The sequence below is a fragment of the Chelonia mydas genome, chromosome 1, assembly GCF_015237465.2.
Source record: "Chelonia mydas isolate rCheMyd1 chromosome 1, rCheMyd1.pri.v2, whole genome shotgun sequence".
NCBI classification, from domain to species: Eukaryota; Metazoa; Chordata; order Testudines; family Cheloniidae; genus Chelonia; species Chelonia mydas.
The window spans coordinates 138,672,042-138,687,260 of record NC_057849.1 but is presented as its reverse complement, the minus strand read 5'-3'; the positions used below and the strand labels follow the sequence as shown (position 1 = coordinate 138,687,260).

General features: G+C 41.8%; 1 protein-coding gene across 4 annotated transcripts in view; it reads right to left on the bottom strand.

Moving 5' to 3' along the window:
- Positions 1–15,219, bottom strand: part of CNKSR2 (connector enhancer of kinase suppressor of Ras 2) — a 379,302-nt gene that overhangs the window by 308,521 nt on the left and 55,562 nt on the right. For all 4 annotated transcript variants that reach the window (XM_037901608.2, XM_007070479.3, XM_027832677.3 and 1 more), the window contains exon 2: positions 3,082–3,245. In XM_037901608.2, the coding sequence (XP_037757536.1) occupies positions 3,082–3,245 (164 nt within the window). The remainder of the gene's footprint in view (positions 1–3,081; positions 3,246–15,219) is intronic.

The window sequence follows — 15,219 nt, the reverse complement described above, 5'->3', positions numbered from 1 at the left end:
AGTTTTGGATTGTTTTTCCTCTTTTGCATTATCAACACCGGTGTTGATAACCAGTTGGCACAAAGCGAGGCCCTATTCTGAGGAACTCAATCAAAAATCTAAACAACGTGCTTAAGTGTAAGTATTGTTTTCTATTGTGGTTGTGTGATTTGAGTCTGAAAAATGTAAATGGTTATATCAACCAATTTTCTAGTTTGTGCTAGCCAAATCATAACTCAATGCTATTTTTGTCATCTGATATCCTTATACTATTAGCTGCTACTGTTAATGATATTTAATAAACTCAGTAAAACTAAATTCAACTTGAATCCTTTTCTTTAGTTAAGCAATTGAAATTAAAAGAACCCTAGAAAAGGGGGTATAGGTAATCAATTAAGCACTTGCTTAAATAAGGTTAGTTTTATACCCTATCTTTCTTAAATACCTATACATAACATTGATCACTAATGTCTAAACCAGGGGTAGGCAACCTATGGCACGCGTGCCAAAGGCGGCATGTGAGCTGATTTTCAGTGGCACTCGCGCTGCCCGGGTCCTGGCCACCGGTCCGGGGGGCTCTGCATTTTAATTTAATTTTAAATGAAGCTTCTTAAACATTTTAAAAATCTTATTTACTTTAATATATAACTAAACTATTGTTGTATGTAAAGACTTATAGAAAGAGACCTTCTAAAAACGTTAAAATGTATTACTGGCACACGAAACCTTAGAGTGAATAAATGAAGACTCGGCACACCACTTCTGAAAGGTTGCCGACCCCTGGTCTAGACAATAGCACAAACTAAGCATGATGTTTAACCTTCACTACAAATTCCTCATATCCTGTGCATGTAATCCAACTCCATTATATTATTTTATGTGTGTGGTAATTATAAATATATGGTGCACCTATTTCTCAAAATATAAATGATAGTAACTGGGCATGAGGAAACAAGCTTATACTAGCTATAACAAATAACGCTCACTCAGTGTAACTAAACGCTTTTATGAAAAAAAAGTTACAATCTGTCTTGTTTACACTAGTGTGCAGCCACTCCAAACACACTAAGTTCAATTTTGTTTCTTCTGAGTTAATAAACATTTGTTTTCTTTATATTTTCATTGAACTTTATATTATAGCAAATAACCTACTTTACATCCCTCTGAACATCTGCAGCCGTTCTCAGAAGAGTCCCGTGTGTGTGTGTGTCTCTCTCTCTACACACACACACACACACACAGACACACACGTGTGTGTGTACACATACAAAATCTTAAATATGTTCAGACCCCAGGGCTAGGTTCTCCTATTGCACTCAAGCTCTGTGTGTCATTGTCAACAGTCGTACAACTTTACAGAATGTTCTTAGAGGAAAGCGTGTTCAAAACCCAAACCTCTATCTTATTTCTTGTCTTATTGTATTTCCCTCTTCTTTTTAATTTGAGTCCCATCCCCGCTCCAAACTCCCACCAAAGACATGACAATACAGCCTAGAGACTTGTCACATGGAAAAACAACTTTGGCAGATGCACAGGATTACAAAGGCCCCTGAAGACCACTTGAATCCTTCAGCTTGGATTCGCTCCACTGGGATTAGGCTTCCCTACAGATGCTTCTGAAGCTCTGAAAGCTAGCTCATATTAAAAACCCCAGTAATTTGGAAAATCAAGAACATTTTAGTGGAATCACACTCTATCTTCTCATTCTATAATCCCATGCCCAGTAGGAGCATCTATCCCACATCTGAGAATACAGACAACCTTCTTAGTGAGCGTTATACCATTCATGTCTTTAATCAGATGTCAAGAAGCATACATTTTATGAAAGGAGACTCAAGGAGCTTGGCTTGTTCAGCCTAACTAAAAGAAGGTTGAAGGGAGATATGATTGCTCTCTATAAATATATCAGAGGGATAAATACTGGAGAGGAAGAGGAATTATTTAAGCTCAGTACCGATGTGGACACAAGAACAAATGGATATAAACTGGCCACCAGGAAGTTTAGACTTGAAATTAGACGAAAGTTTCTAACCATCAGAGGAGTGAAGTTTTGGAATAGCCTTCCAAGGGAAGCAGTGGGGGCAAAAGATCTATCTGGCTTTAAGAATAAACTCAATAAGTTTATGGAGGAGATGGTATGATGGGATAACATGATTTTGGTAATTAATTGATCTTTAAATATTCATGGTAAATAGGCCTAATGGCCTGTGATGGGATGTTAGATGGGGTGGGATCTGAGTTACCCAGGAAAGAATTTTCTGTAGTATCTGGCTAGTGAATCTTGCCCATATGCTCAGGGTTTAGCTGATCGCCAAATTTGGGGTCGGGAAGGAATTTTCCTCCAGGGCAGATTGGAAGAGGCCCTGGAGGTTTTTCCCCTTCCTCTGTAGCATGGGGCACGGGTCACTTGCTGGAGGATTCTCTGCTCCTTGAAGTCTTTAAACCACGATTCGAGGACTTCAATAGCTCAGACATAGGTGAGGTTTTTCGCAGGAGTGGGTGGGTGAGATCCTGCGTTGCGCAGGAGGTCAGACTAGATGATCATAATGGTCCCTTCTGACCTTAGTATCTATGAATCTATGAATCTATTTACACATTAGATAATTATTTCAACAGTTAATCCTTTTTACTGTAAAATAAAAGCAGCTATGTTTTAACAAACTGGAATAATCATCCAACATGTAATCTATACTACTCTAAGGGAGTACATGAAAGGGACACTGGAAACTGACTTGATTAATATCAGGACCTTTTGTTTTTAAAGGGCAACCAGAATCCAATTATTGCACTCTCATACAACAATTTCACATTGCAATTTGAATAGAAACTAGCCTTTGAGAAGGGGAGTTGACCTAGGATGATTTTTTTCTTAAGGCTGATGTGCAAGCCTCTCAGCCTCAAATCTGTGACACCAGTTTATTAAATTAAAAGCCTCTTTCTAATCAGCAGCTCAGCATGATGGCATGCACTACTTCCTATTTTACAATATATAAGCAATTTAGCATTTAATGTGAAGAATTTGTTTAACTATTTATTCAGCAATCTCTCAAATAATATATATTTCCTGTTTTTCTTTCCTCCCCTCCTTCCCAGGAAGTTTACCAATGCGCAGAGCAAGTCAACTGCTTCCAAGATAAGCTCCTGGTGGCCAATTCGTGACACTCCCAGATCCTCCAGTTCTTGGTGAGTAATACGTAGTAGCTGGTCCCCACTAATCTTCTCTCTCTCAAAGTTCTTAATATACTGCTGCAGGCAATCATCAAGACCTACAAGAAGAGAGGGAAAGGGGAAAAAGTTAATAACATTCTGGACTCCACAAATAAAAAGTCAAACTAAAATGGACTAAATAAACAAAAGCCCATGAAGGATAAGCAAAATGTTTAAGCATTAAAAAAAAAAAATCAAAGGATCTAATTCTATGCTGCACAGAGAGGAGAGAAGGTGGCTTTATGCCACCTTTGCATGCTCCAGATTATGGGCTGCTCCTGGGGCCAAAACAGCAGCCCTGGTTCCTCCATTTATGGCAGCCCTGAATCCCTGTAGTGCTATGTGTTATGCATGTGAATCTGATACATCTCCTATGCCAGGTCTTCCAAGGACAGCAGCCTAGGGTCACTTATGGCAAACTTATGCTGCTGAGAATCTCCCCTGGCCAGCTGCAGTGCGTTAACAGCTGCCAGACATTAATAGAACAATATATGGCGGTTGGAACAGGGGAAAGAATCTGTCCCAAAGAGTGAGCAAGACTATGTAGAACTCAAGGTTGAAGACTTAGTTGGAGTCTAGCTTACTACATATTTTTGCCTGCACCAAAAACCACCACATTACTTGACATAATTTGTTATCGGTTTTGGGGGCGTTTTTTGGACTGGTAGTCTTTGTTGGAGAGGCCCACAACTGGCAGAACTTATGGGGAACCTTGTGTAACCCACACACCTCCTGGGTGTGGTGTTCTGTCTCCTCTAGTGGCACTGAGACCTTTTAGAGATTAATGAGTCTGCTCTACAGCCTTACCGAAGGGCCATGTGGCTTTTAGCTCATGCAGGAGAGGCTCATGCATTTAGCTCCCAAGGTCCCAAGTTCGATCCCGCCCGTCAATGACTGGGGTCTGTCGGTGTTACGCTTGCAGAGCATGGGCCACACTATGTCCATTGCTATTAGTCTCTGAATTGCATGAAGGCAATGAAGGACACTAGAATTTTATTAGGTTGTTATAAGGTGTCTTACAAGTTACTTATCCATCTAGAAATTCACCGTGTAAGATTTAATAAAATTCCTAGTTAAGTACATCATATATTTAGAGTTACCTGGAGTCATTTAGTAGCATTACTTAACAGAAAGCAATATCCATAACTAATTTGAAATGAACTACCTTTACTATAGAGACAAGGTGAGTGAGATAATATCTTTTATTGGACCAACTTCTGTTGGTGAGGGAGACAAGCTTTCAAGCCACACAGAGCTCTTCTTCAGGTCATACACCTCACCCACCTTGTCTCTCAAATATCCTGGAAACGACATGGCTAGAACTACAGTGCATACCTTTACTATAGACATTTTAACAAACAAACAAAATCACAACTCATAACAGGAGTTTCCGCCATCCTCATCTTGATATAAAGGTAATAAGCAATCTGCTCTTTAAAAATTGTTACCTTATTTGGGAACGAAAGACAACACTTTTACTGAACAATCAGAAAGCCTAAAAATCGAAGTAAGGCAGCATGTGAGAGCAAGAGCCCATATGTCTGCTGAATAGGAACTTCGCAGGAGTCCCAGGTTATTCAGAAAATTCTATGGGGTTTTGTTTTCATTTTGTATGATTTTCTTCTCTCGGAGAGCAACTAAAACACCACGCACACGGCCATAATCTCTTCATGCATCTTAAATCCATATACTTCAAACTACAAAAACAAACCATACATAATCATACCATGTAAATAGGAAAACTCAGTCTTCCTGCTCTGATTTCTAGACAGCAAATCCCATTCACTTTACCACATGAAAGCAGTCTGGGCCTGTTTGAGGTTCTGAACATAATTAGGTGCATATGCATTTAATTACCTCAGCTCAGAGAGGCTTTCAAGTAGAGCTCTGAATGGCCCTGCCAGGATTCAGTCCTCAATCCACTATGTGGCCTCACCCCAGCTGCACCACTGGGTCATGGCTGCAGGTTCCCATCCCAAGCAAAGCAAGAAGTCTGCATCCCAGCACAAGTACATTTACCTAGAATATGTTCTCTGCAGCTGGGAAGTTGCCAGTCCAGCCTGACAGATTCTTCTGTGGAGGACATCACATGGCTTATTTGTATTACAGTACACTAGACGCCCCAAACAAGATTAAGTCCCCATTGTTCTAGACACTGCACAAACACACAGTTCAACTCCAGGCTACCCTATAGTTTAACTCAAACTGCTGATCCAAGTTGCCGTGTCTTCACTGCTATTTTTTACCCAAGTTAGCCAATGCAGGTTATAAGAACACGCTTTTCTCCTCCTCCCACAGCAGTATAAACAAACTCATAGAGGCACCACACCATCAACCTATCATTTTGTGCCCTCAGCACTCCTTTTCCTCTTCTAATTGGGTAGCTGTCCACTTACTGAAAGAGACACATTCAGCAACATATTAAGAGAAAAATAAGCCTTTTAACAACAAATGGTGTTCTCTGACTCATTTTACTCTAAATACTCCCTCCACCTTCTAATTTTTGAATTTATAGGCTTGGCTCTTGGAAAGCTAAAAATGTCCCCCTACTCTCCAGTAAGGGAAAAGGCAATAGTCTGGTGTTCAACAATGAGAGCTGATGTAATAAAGTCCCTACCCTCTTATCTCTTGAATCAATACTGAAAAAAGGGGAGAAGGGATTCTGGATTGGTTAAACTGGACCACTGAAGACAAACGGTAGATCCAAACACTGTATGGTTTGGTTGCCATCAATAGATAAAAGGGATGATTTAAATAAAGTAGAAACACGCATGATCTGCCAAGCCAAAACAAAATGGCCTGTCATTTTGGATGTGTTACCACATTAGCCTGTCCATTTTCTATTTATTAAATATTAATTGTTGTTGTTATTATTTTTATTATTAAAGGGAAAAACAAGATTGATGCTTTGGGTATCCAATCCTCATTAAAGAAAAAATGTATAAAAAAATGTAAGATTATAAACGAGGATACACATCCATGGCATTGTGTGTGTGCGTGCGCACGTGTGCACGCATGTTTAAGAGGATCCTGCTTCTTTCACAGAATATAGACACCATTACCTCCTCCAAAGATAAAATCCCTATTCTTAGTCCAGAAGTGTCAATTCTGTTTGTTCCCATCATTTGAATGGGAGGTCCTCAGTTCACCCAAGTGCTGCCATATCCTTCTGGGACTCTCACTACCAGTTACATTCAGTATAGAGACATGGGGAATAAAGTCCAGCATTGTTATATGATACATAAATAGCAGTACTTTCTCCCTGTCGCTTCCCTTGCAAAAAAGGCCACCTTACATTCCTACATTCCAATTTGTGCGTGTGCTGCCTCCCTTTGCTGTAAAGCTTAAAGTACAACTAAAGTTGAGAAAAGGATTGATCTGACTTTATTCAAAGATTATGGACTCCCAAAAAGCATTTATTCAGACCCACACGTGCACCACTCCCCCAAACATATGAAAATAATTTTCACTGAATTTTTCTGAATAATCCATATTCATATACTTTCCCAGAAAGCTGTTAGAGACCTTGTTAGGCTTTTGAAATTTGAGAATCTCATTTTCCAAGTTATTTCACATCTGAAATCTCTCATATAATGGCACATGTATTTTCTGAAAGGAACTAAATATAGTACTTCAAACGGTCGGCAGAACATTTTTTTCCTGACGATACGACATGAATTATATATTTAAAAAAATGTATTAAAACAGATTGCAGACATTTGATGTCTTTTCATAGTAGGTCAAAAAAAAATAAATAAATAAAGCCAATAAGTACTTTTTTGATATTTCTTCATTTAACAATTCCCACATTGCTTACGTAGACTGTGGAAATAATCAAATGAAACATTGATGTAATCAGAAAAACTAGTTTCCTATCACTCCCAGCTAATAATACAAATTAAGAATGAGTCATTATAGAGCCATTCAATAAACATATATTATGTGTCAGTTCTAAAGCAAACTGCATTCAAATAGACTTTTTTTTTTTTGCTTCTTATATATTTTTTAATTGTCACTCAGGTATAGAAGAGACTCATGCAGACAGTCTGTAGGGGGAAAGAAATGCAGGCAACTGCCTGCCTCACCAAGTTCATAAAACCAAGAAAGAGCAAAGCCATAATTTAAAGGACATTTTGAGAATAGCCTGCCACAATAATGAATGAGCTGCATTACTTCCTGTTATCCCAAATTAGAACATCCTTTCTAAGTTGCTTATTTTTTTCATTCTATTTCTTACTTAAAGAGCAACCGAAAACCAGGGCCAGATTTAGGGGCAAGCGACTGCCTGGCATGCTGGGATTGGGGGTTGCCAGGCTCAGAGTGCTGTTTTTGTTGTTAGCGGGAGAAGGGAAAATAGAATGTTTGAAGTAAAATGTTCCTAGTGTTCCATATGTGGATTCATTATTCACTAACCTCCTAGAATATTCTGGATCTTTATAGAATCTCATGGAACCTTCTAGAGTTTCTGAGAACTACATTTTCTTTGAACCTCCTAGAATGTTGTCAGCCATGCCTTTGTGGGTATATAAGGGGTGGGGTGTCGCCAGTCAGTTAGTGAGATATAAGAACAAAGTAAAGTAAGAGCCCAGTTGTGATACTGTGAACCTGGTTTTACTGTGTAATTGTGAAAGTGTACTTGTGTTTTAAGACTTGAAGAGTAAGTAATAACTAAAAAAGGACGTATTTAATGAGACTCCAGAGATATCTGTCAAACCCCTATCTATGCAACAATATAAAAGAAATACTGTCACTTCTTTTGCCATAATGTTTGATGACTTTCTAGGACTGCAGAACACAGACTTTTGCTCTCCCTATGACTGTCTGTTTTCTCCCATAGAAAATAAAAGATGCCCTCAAAGAAGCCTTCAGGAGCTCAGTATAGGAAACAAAAATATCTGAAATGAACAACATAGACTGGGCTTTAGACAGTAGCAATCATCCCACTGCAGAAGAAATTGAGGAGCTAAGCATACTAAGGAATTAGCAGATTTACCTGAAGATAAGGAATGGAAAAGTGAGGAAAGTGATGGAGAATCATTCAATTTTCCTGGTAGTATAAAGGAGAGTGATGATAAAGAAGAATGTAGCTCACATGAAAAGGAGAGAAACAAAGAAGAATCAGCCTCGTATGATGACAGAAACAGCAGTGAAAAAAACTGCACACCACAAATCGATACATCAGATCCTGCTTTATAGCCAGTGATCTTAAACTCTGCTGATATTGATCATCATTTGAATGGGCCAGGAAAAATTAAGGATATGACACCAGTAAATGAGCAGAAGAGACACTTCTCAGTTACACTACAAAAGAGTGCTCAAGAATGGTGAGAAACTAAATTGGCGTTCATTAGTTTACTTGAAATCAACTGACAAAGTGGTCTGTTCTTGTTGCAAAATATTTGAAAAGAATGCCAAATCGTTACTTGTGCTTTCTGGGTACAACCACTGGCATTACTTAACTGTTGCTCTGAAGCAACATGAAAAGTCTCCTGGCCATTTTATGGCCTACTCCAAATGGATGGAGGTTGAGTCCAGGCTCAAGCTGAGTAAATGCATAGATGCAGAAAATCAGTGCATTAGTAATGTAGAAACCCAGCATTGGAGAAACATGCTCAAGTGTCTGATCTCAATTACCCTCTTCCTTACAAAGAATAATTTGGTTTTCCGGAGCTCTTCGAATAAGTTGTTCACTGAATATAAAGGTAATTTCCTCGGTTTGGCAGAGCTCCTTGGGAAATACAATGATGTCATGTGTAAGCACCTACGTCTAGTAGTTCATAAAGAAGCTATGGACCATTACTGCTGCAAAACAAATCAAAACAAATTGAATGAGCTTATGGCTTGATAACATATTGATGAGGCTCGGCAAAACCAAGTACTAGACCGTAATTATAGACTGCACTCCCGACATTAGTCACAGTGAAAAGATGTCATTTATAGTAAGATTTGTTGACAAAGAGGATGGCTGTATCCAAGTAAAGGAACACTTCATCTGTTTTCAGTCTGTGGACAACTCTACAGGAAAAGACCTAACAGAACTGTTTATGAACATTTTGAATGAGAATAAAATAAAGCTTCAGGACTGCCATGGCCAAGTCTACGACAATGGCGCGAACATGAAGGGAAGAAACAGTGGTGTCCAGGCAAGAATCCCTGCGCTAAACTGAAGAGCTTTCTTTGTGCCTTGTGGCTGCCATTCCCTCAATGGTTGTGTCAGATGCAGCATCATCTTCTTTAGATTCAGTATCTCTCTTTGGAGTACTGCAAAGCATATATATCTTGTGTGACATTCTGTACCCGAAAGCAACACCGTGGCACCCCCAATATTTACCATGCTGATATTATTATATGTTTGGTGCAAAGTATGCCTTGTAAGATATCATTCTAAAAGTCTTGATCTGTTGAACATTAATATCCTGTTGGATTGTATGTGCTGTCATTGTATCTGAAGTTATGAATATTGACTATGTACCAGTATTTCAAATGTGTTTTCTCCTGGGGTAGTTTACATTCAATCCAGGGAGCACATTGTAGAAGAACCATTCAAGATAATGGCCCATTAAGAAACACAATAGACCATGGAAGCAGCTTATCCACACCGGATGGACTTTCCTGTGAACGTTCTAGCCACGATATGGGGAATGGTCCCTGCTGTGACTCATCGAAGCATGCAAGGGCATGTGACCAGCTCATGTGACACTGGACTCCATCTTGTGCTGGGGACTTTGCTTGGAACAATGAAGCTATAAAAGGGGGAAGGAACATCATAATTTGGCCCCACTCTCCCCACAACTGAACACCTGGAAACACCTTAGGAACAAAGACTGAACTGGGGATGTAGTCCCAGGCTGAAGGGATTTATAGCCTGTGTATGGAAGATTGGTGGACTATTTGTACCATCAGGATGAGACTCTGATTCAAATCCTGTCTAGTGCATAGAACTTACATTGCAATTTTGTTTTATTTCTTAGATAACCAACTTTGATCTGTACACTATTACTTACAATCACTTAAAAATCTCTCTTTCTGTAGTTAATAAATCTGTTTTATATTTTATACCTAAAACAGTGTGTTGTTTGAAGTGCAAAGGGAAATCCGCTCAGGAACAAGGGCTGGTGCGTTGTCCTCTCCACATTGAGGGAGGGGTGGACTGGGTAATAAATGTCCATTGGTTAGGCTTTTGGGGTACGAGGCTGGACAGCTGGGGGGAAATGGCTGAAACCTCTCTATTGTTGGTTCATGAGTGGCTAGAAGAAGCATTCACGTAACTGCAAATGGGTGTATCCTTGCTCGTGTATGACTGTGTAAGTGAAAGACCTGGAGAGGACTGCAGCTTGTCACAGCCTCACAGTGTGAGAGGGGACCCAGATTGGTATGCCAGAGCGCTCAATGGTACCCCAGTTCCAGGCTGCACCCTGAGGAAGCCCATCACATCCTGTTTTCAGCATTAACTATCAGGTGAAGATCCTCACGGACAATGTTACAAAATCTGACCATGAAGCCACTAAGTGACACTTGCTGGGAGAGCCACATTGACAGCAGAAGGCCAGTGAGGTATCAAGTGACTGAGGTTTACGACGCCCTGATGGAACTGGCACATTCAAGTGAAGCCAAGGCTGGAATCCCACATGAGGCGCAATGCCTGGAAAACCAGATCTGCAAATTTCTGGTCTGAACTGTCGTTTGGCACGATATCCTGTTCCAAGTAAGTTCTGCAAGCAAGGTGTTACAAACTCAGTCAACGGACATCACGACTGCTACAACTTTGATGAGAAGCTGCCTTGATTTCGTTGTGGCCCACAGAGACAACCAATTTGAAGATGCTATCACTGCTGCCAAGGAAATGGCAGAAAATGAGCCTGTCTTCAAGGAAACTCGTATTCACTGGAAGAAGAGAGTTTGGTTCCAAAAGCAGAGATGAGATGATGGGAAGCTCAGAAGAAAAATTCAAGAGGGTGGGTTTTTGCTCACTCATTGACATGGCCCGCGTGTCCATCAAAGAAAGGTTTGGATATATTAAGCACTACAAAAAGACCTGGGCAATTTTGTATGACCTTAGTAAGCTGCCGGCAGTCAGGAAAACACTGTTGAGCAATTGTACAGACCTTCACCAGATGCTGACACATGGGGAATGTTCAGACATCATCAATGATAAAGATCTCTTTGTCGCATTGGACAATGTCCGTTACATTTTGCAACACGGGAAGCACTCTCCAATCCAAGTTCTCCAATTCATTCATGATGCAGAGTTAAAGGACATTTTTCCCAATGTGTGGATAGCTTTGAGGATTCTGCTCATGCTGCCCGTCACAGTTGTGAGTGGTGACGACAGCTTTTCAAAGCTCAGGCTCATTAAAACATACATTCGATCGATGATGGCCAACAAGAAACTGACATTGCTTGCTGTTTTATCGTTTGAAAATGCCATTGGTCAGTCTTTGTATCTCTCTGGTGGTGTGCTTCAGTTCATGTGAGTCAAGGTGAGAAAACCAACCTTTGAACTAAAGGAGTAGAGTTAACATTCTAAGGCTGTCACCTACTGGAACACTATTTAATATTGGCCCACCCAATGTTGGTGCACAGTTCAATTGCTTCATATTAGTACATTTCAGTTATTCTTAAAATTAAAAAACTTCTATAAACTTAGACGAAACAATTTTTTTTATTTGTTTATATATGGTATGAATAAACACAGATTTACAGATCCTAGCATGCAAAATTTATCATCTTATATGACAGGGTTAAATCATGCATCAAAGTCATGAAATGGGCTGCAAATGCAATAAAAAATAAGGTATTCAAAAGATTCACAAATTGGGGGTGTGTGTGCAAAGCTTTTCAGTTTCCATAGCCTCTTTTGGGTCACTTCAATTGACATTCCAGTGACCCTTTTAACAGAACCTAGGCATTGCCTGCATTCTCCACCATGTGAAGAGGGATTTGTTGTCTGAGCCAAGCAATACCACCCAGCAATGAGAGTCCATGACCCCCATGTCGCCCAGCAGCAAGAGTCCATGGCCAGGGATAGGGGAACCTGAGCCCTCCATGTGCCACTGGGTTCCAACCCAGGCCCCAGTAAATAGTAGTTCACATCCTGTGGCCTAAGGGACCTGCATTTGAGATACAATGTGGGTGAAGTAATACCTTTTATTGGACCAACATCTGTTGGTGAGAGAAACAGGCTTTCAAGCCACACAGAGCTCTTCTTCAAGTCTCTGTGTGGCTCAAAATGGTCCAATGAAAGATATTGTCCCTCACCCACTTGCTCTCTCTAATATCCTGAGACCAGCACGGCTACAACTACACTCCATAGAGAGCTAAGGTTGTCAGCACAATCTTCGGCTCCATTATGCATATGTATTATGGCTGTACGAAGTTTTTCCTACTAGAGGAAACAGCATGCACATAGTAGCGACCTAATTTAGCAAAGTACCACAAATGCATAACTGAGACAAAGAAGTAAGAATTATGTTTTTTATTTGTCCATTTTGTTCTATTCTTTATCAAGAGAAGGGGAGCAATATGCTATAGGAGGGGGTCTGCAACCTTTCAGAAGTGGTGTGCCGAGTCTTCATTTATTCACTTTAATTTAAGGTTTCGCGTGCCAGTAATACATTTTAATGTTTTTTTAGAAGGTCTCTTTCTATAAGTCTATATATTATATAACTGAACTGTTGTCGTATGTAAAGTAAACAAGGTTTTCAAAATGTTTAAGAAGCTTCATTTAAAATTAAATTAAAATGCTGATCTTATGCCGCCGACCCGCTCAGCCCGCTGCCAGCCTGGGGTTCCATTCACCTAGGCCGGCAGCGGGCTGAGTGGGACCTGCGGCTGGGACCCCAGCTGGCAAGGGGCCAGCAGCCAGAACCCCAGACCGGCAGTGGGATGAGCGGCTCAGCCCGCTGCCGGTCTAGGGTTCTGTCCGCTGGCTCCTGCCAGCCCCGCTCAGCCCGCTGCCAGTCTGGGATCCTGGACCTGCCCACATAGAGTGGGTACCTACCTTCTCCCTGGTTCTAGCCCATTCTCTTCCTCTCTCTCTGCACTGAGCTGAGGGTGGGAGTGCACTGAGCACAGGGCTGGGGGTGAAGGAGCAGGCTGGGGGTTGGGGTGTAGGGTCTGGCCAGGAGCTAGAATGAGGGAAAGGGCTCAGGGTTGGGGCAGGAGGTTTGGGTGTGGAGTGCTTACCTGGGCAGTTCTCATTTGGTGCAAGGGGTGCAGGTGGGAATGTGTGGGGGGTGCAGGAGCTCCCGTTTGGTGCTCAGGGTGGGGGTGGGAATGTGGGGGTTGCAAGAGTCAGGGCATGAGGTGTGGGGGGCTGGGTATGTGTTGGGGGGGTGCAGGAGTCAGGGCATGGGGGTGCTGGGTAAGTATGGGGGTGCTGGAGTCAGGGCTGGGGGTGTGTAAGGGGGTGCAGGGGTCAGAGCAGAGGGCTGGGGGTGTGGGCTGGAGTTGTGGGGGTGCTCCCAGCCCCCTGCCCTGAGCAGCTCACGACAGGGGGCTGGAGGGGATATGCCCTGATTCCACCCCCCTTCCCCAAGGCTCTGTCCCCACCTCTTCTCCGCCTCCTCCCCGGAGCAGCGCACCCACTGCGGCTCCACTTCTCCCCCTCCCTCACAAGGGCCATCAGCTGATCGGCGGCAGGGAGAGAGAGGAGGAGGGGCAGGAACCCAGTACCCTGGGTGAAGAGGCAGGAGCTTGCCTGCCCTGCAGCAGCAGCCGGCAGGATTAAGCTTCTTCACCCTGCCCCCATGGGAGGGGGGCGGGCCAGGGCGGGCAGGATTTTTAATGGCACGCTGCTGCCTACCGGGGTCCCAGCCTGGGTTCGGCAGCCGGCTGAGCGGGGCCAGTGGCTGGGACTCGGCAGGTAGCAGCGTGCCATTAAAAATCAGCTCGCGTGCCGCCTTTGGCACGCATGCCACAGGTTGCCGACCCCTGCTATAGGAGTTGAAAGGACCATCAGAGGAAGTACGGGGATCTTCACATTAGGCTGGATCTAGGAAGCAAAGAAGTGTGATTGGGGCAATGTGAAGGGTTCCAGTAGAAAGGTGGGATGAAACAGGCACCCTCCCCCCATCTCTGATACTACTCCCCTAAGTTAAATTCATGTCCTGTCCTGCCAACGTGATTAAAATTTCTTCTGTTTTCATGGCTGCAGAGTTTGCTGTTGACAAACTTGAAAATTCACACTCCTCTGGGTGCTACTGGTTTCAATATACGCGCCTGCCAACTCAGAAAGATAGTTTCAACATTGCCAAAAGTTCACAGCTAAACCCATTTTCTTTTTTTGTAAGGAAAACTTAAAATGTGTAGAATACTGCTAAATGCAGTGAGAAGACCCAAATTTTGCAATTCCGTCCATATTTCTATGAAAACCGAGGATCGGTGTCCCTGATTATTATTCTTCTCAATGTAAGAGATTATCATTGTTTTATTTAGGACTATTTTTATTGGATTATAAATGATATATTGTTCAACATACAGCTGTGGCCTTTGCACACCAAAAATGCTGAAGCATGCTGAAAGTTTGTGTGGTTGTCAATGGGAATAGAAATGTCTTGGAGGTAAAGGGGAGAAGGAGGAAGGAGCCTGCCAAACAACCCACAGCAGCAAAAGTCAGGAATCCTTTGAATGAAGCCAACATTAATACCATCTCTCATACAGGGAATGCAGGCATTTACTCAAAATAGTTTGCTATGACTGGCTGCAAAGGGGGAGGAGGATGGTATGCATTCATCATGGTATTTGATACTTTAATTTGAAAGATCCTCTTTGCCTGGTGTTGGAATGGTTTAAAGCCTCAAAGTTCAGCACAATTTGAGAGTTTAGTTATAAACTAGAGATAGACCAGAAACAACATGAAACATCAATTTGAGGAAATTTAGATCTGGATCCAAATTTTGCAAGCTAAGCCCATCATTACTAAGAAAAAAATGTTTGTTTGTTTTTTAAATAAACATAGTTTAGTTGTTACATTATATTTTTTTAAAATCCTCCAGTAAGGTGTCCAAGCATTATCTAACATGCTTAGCACAA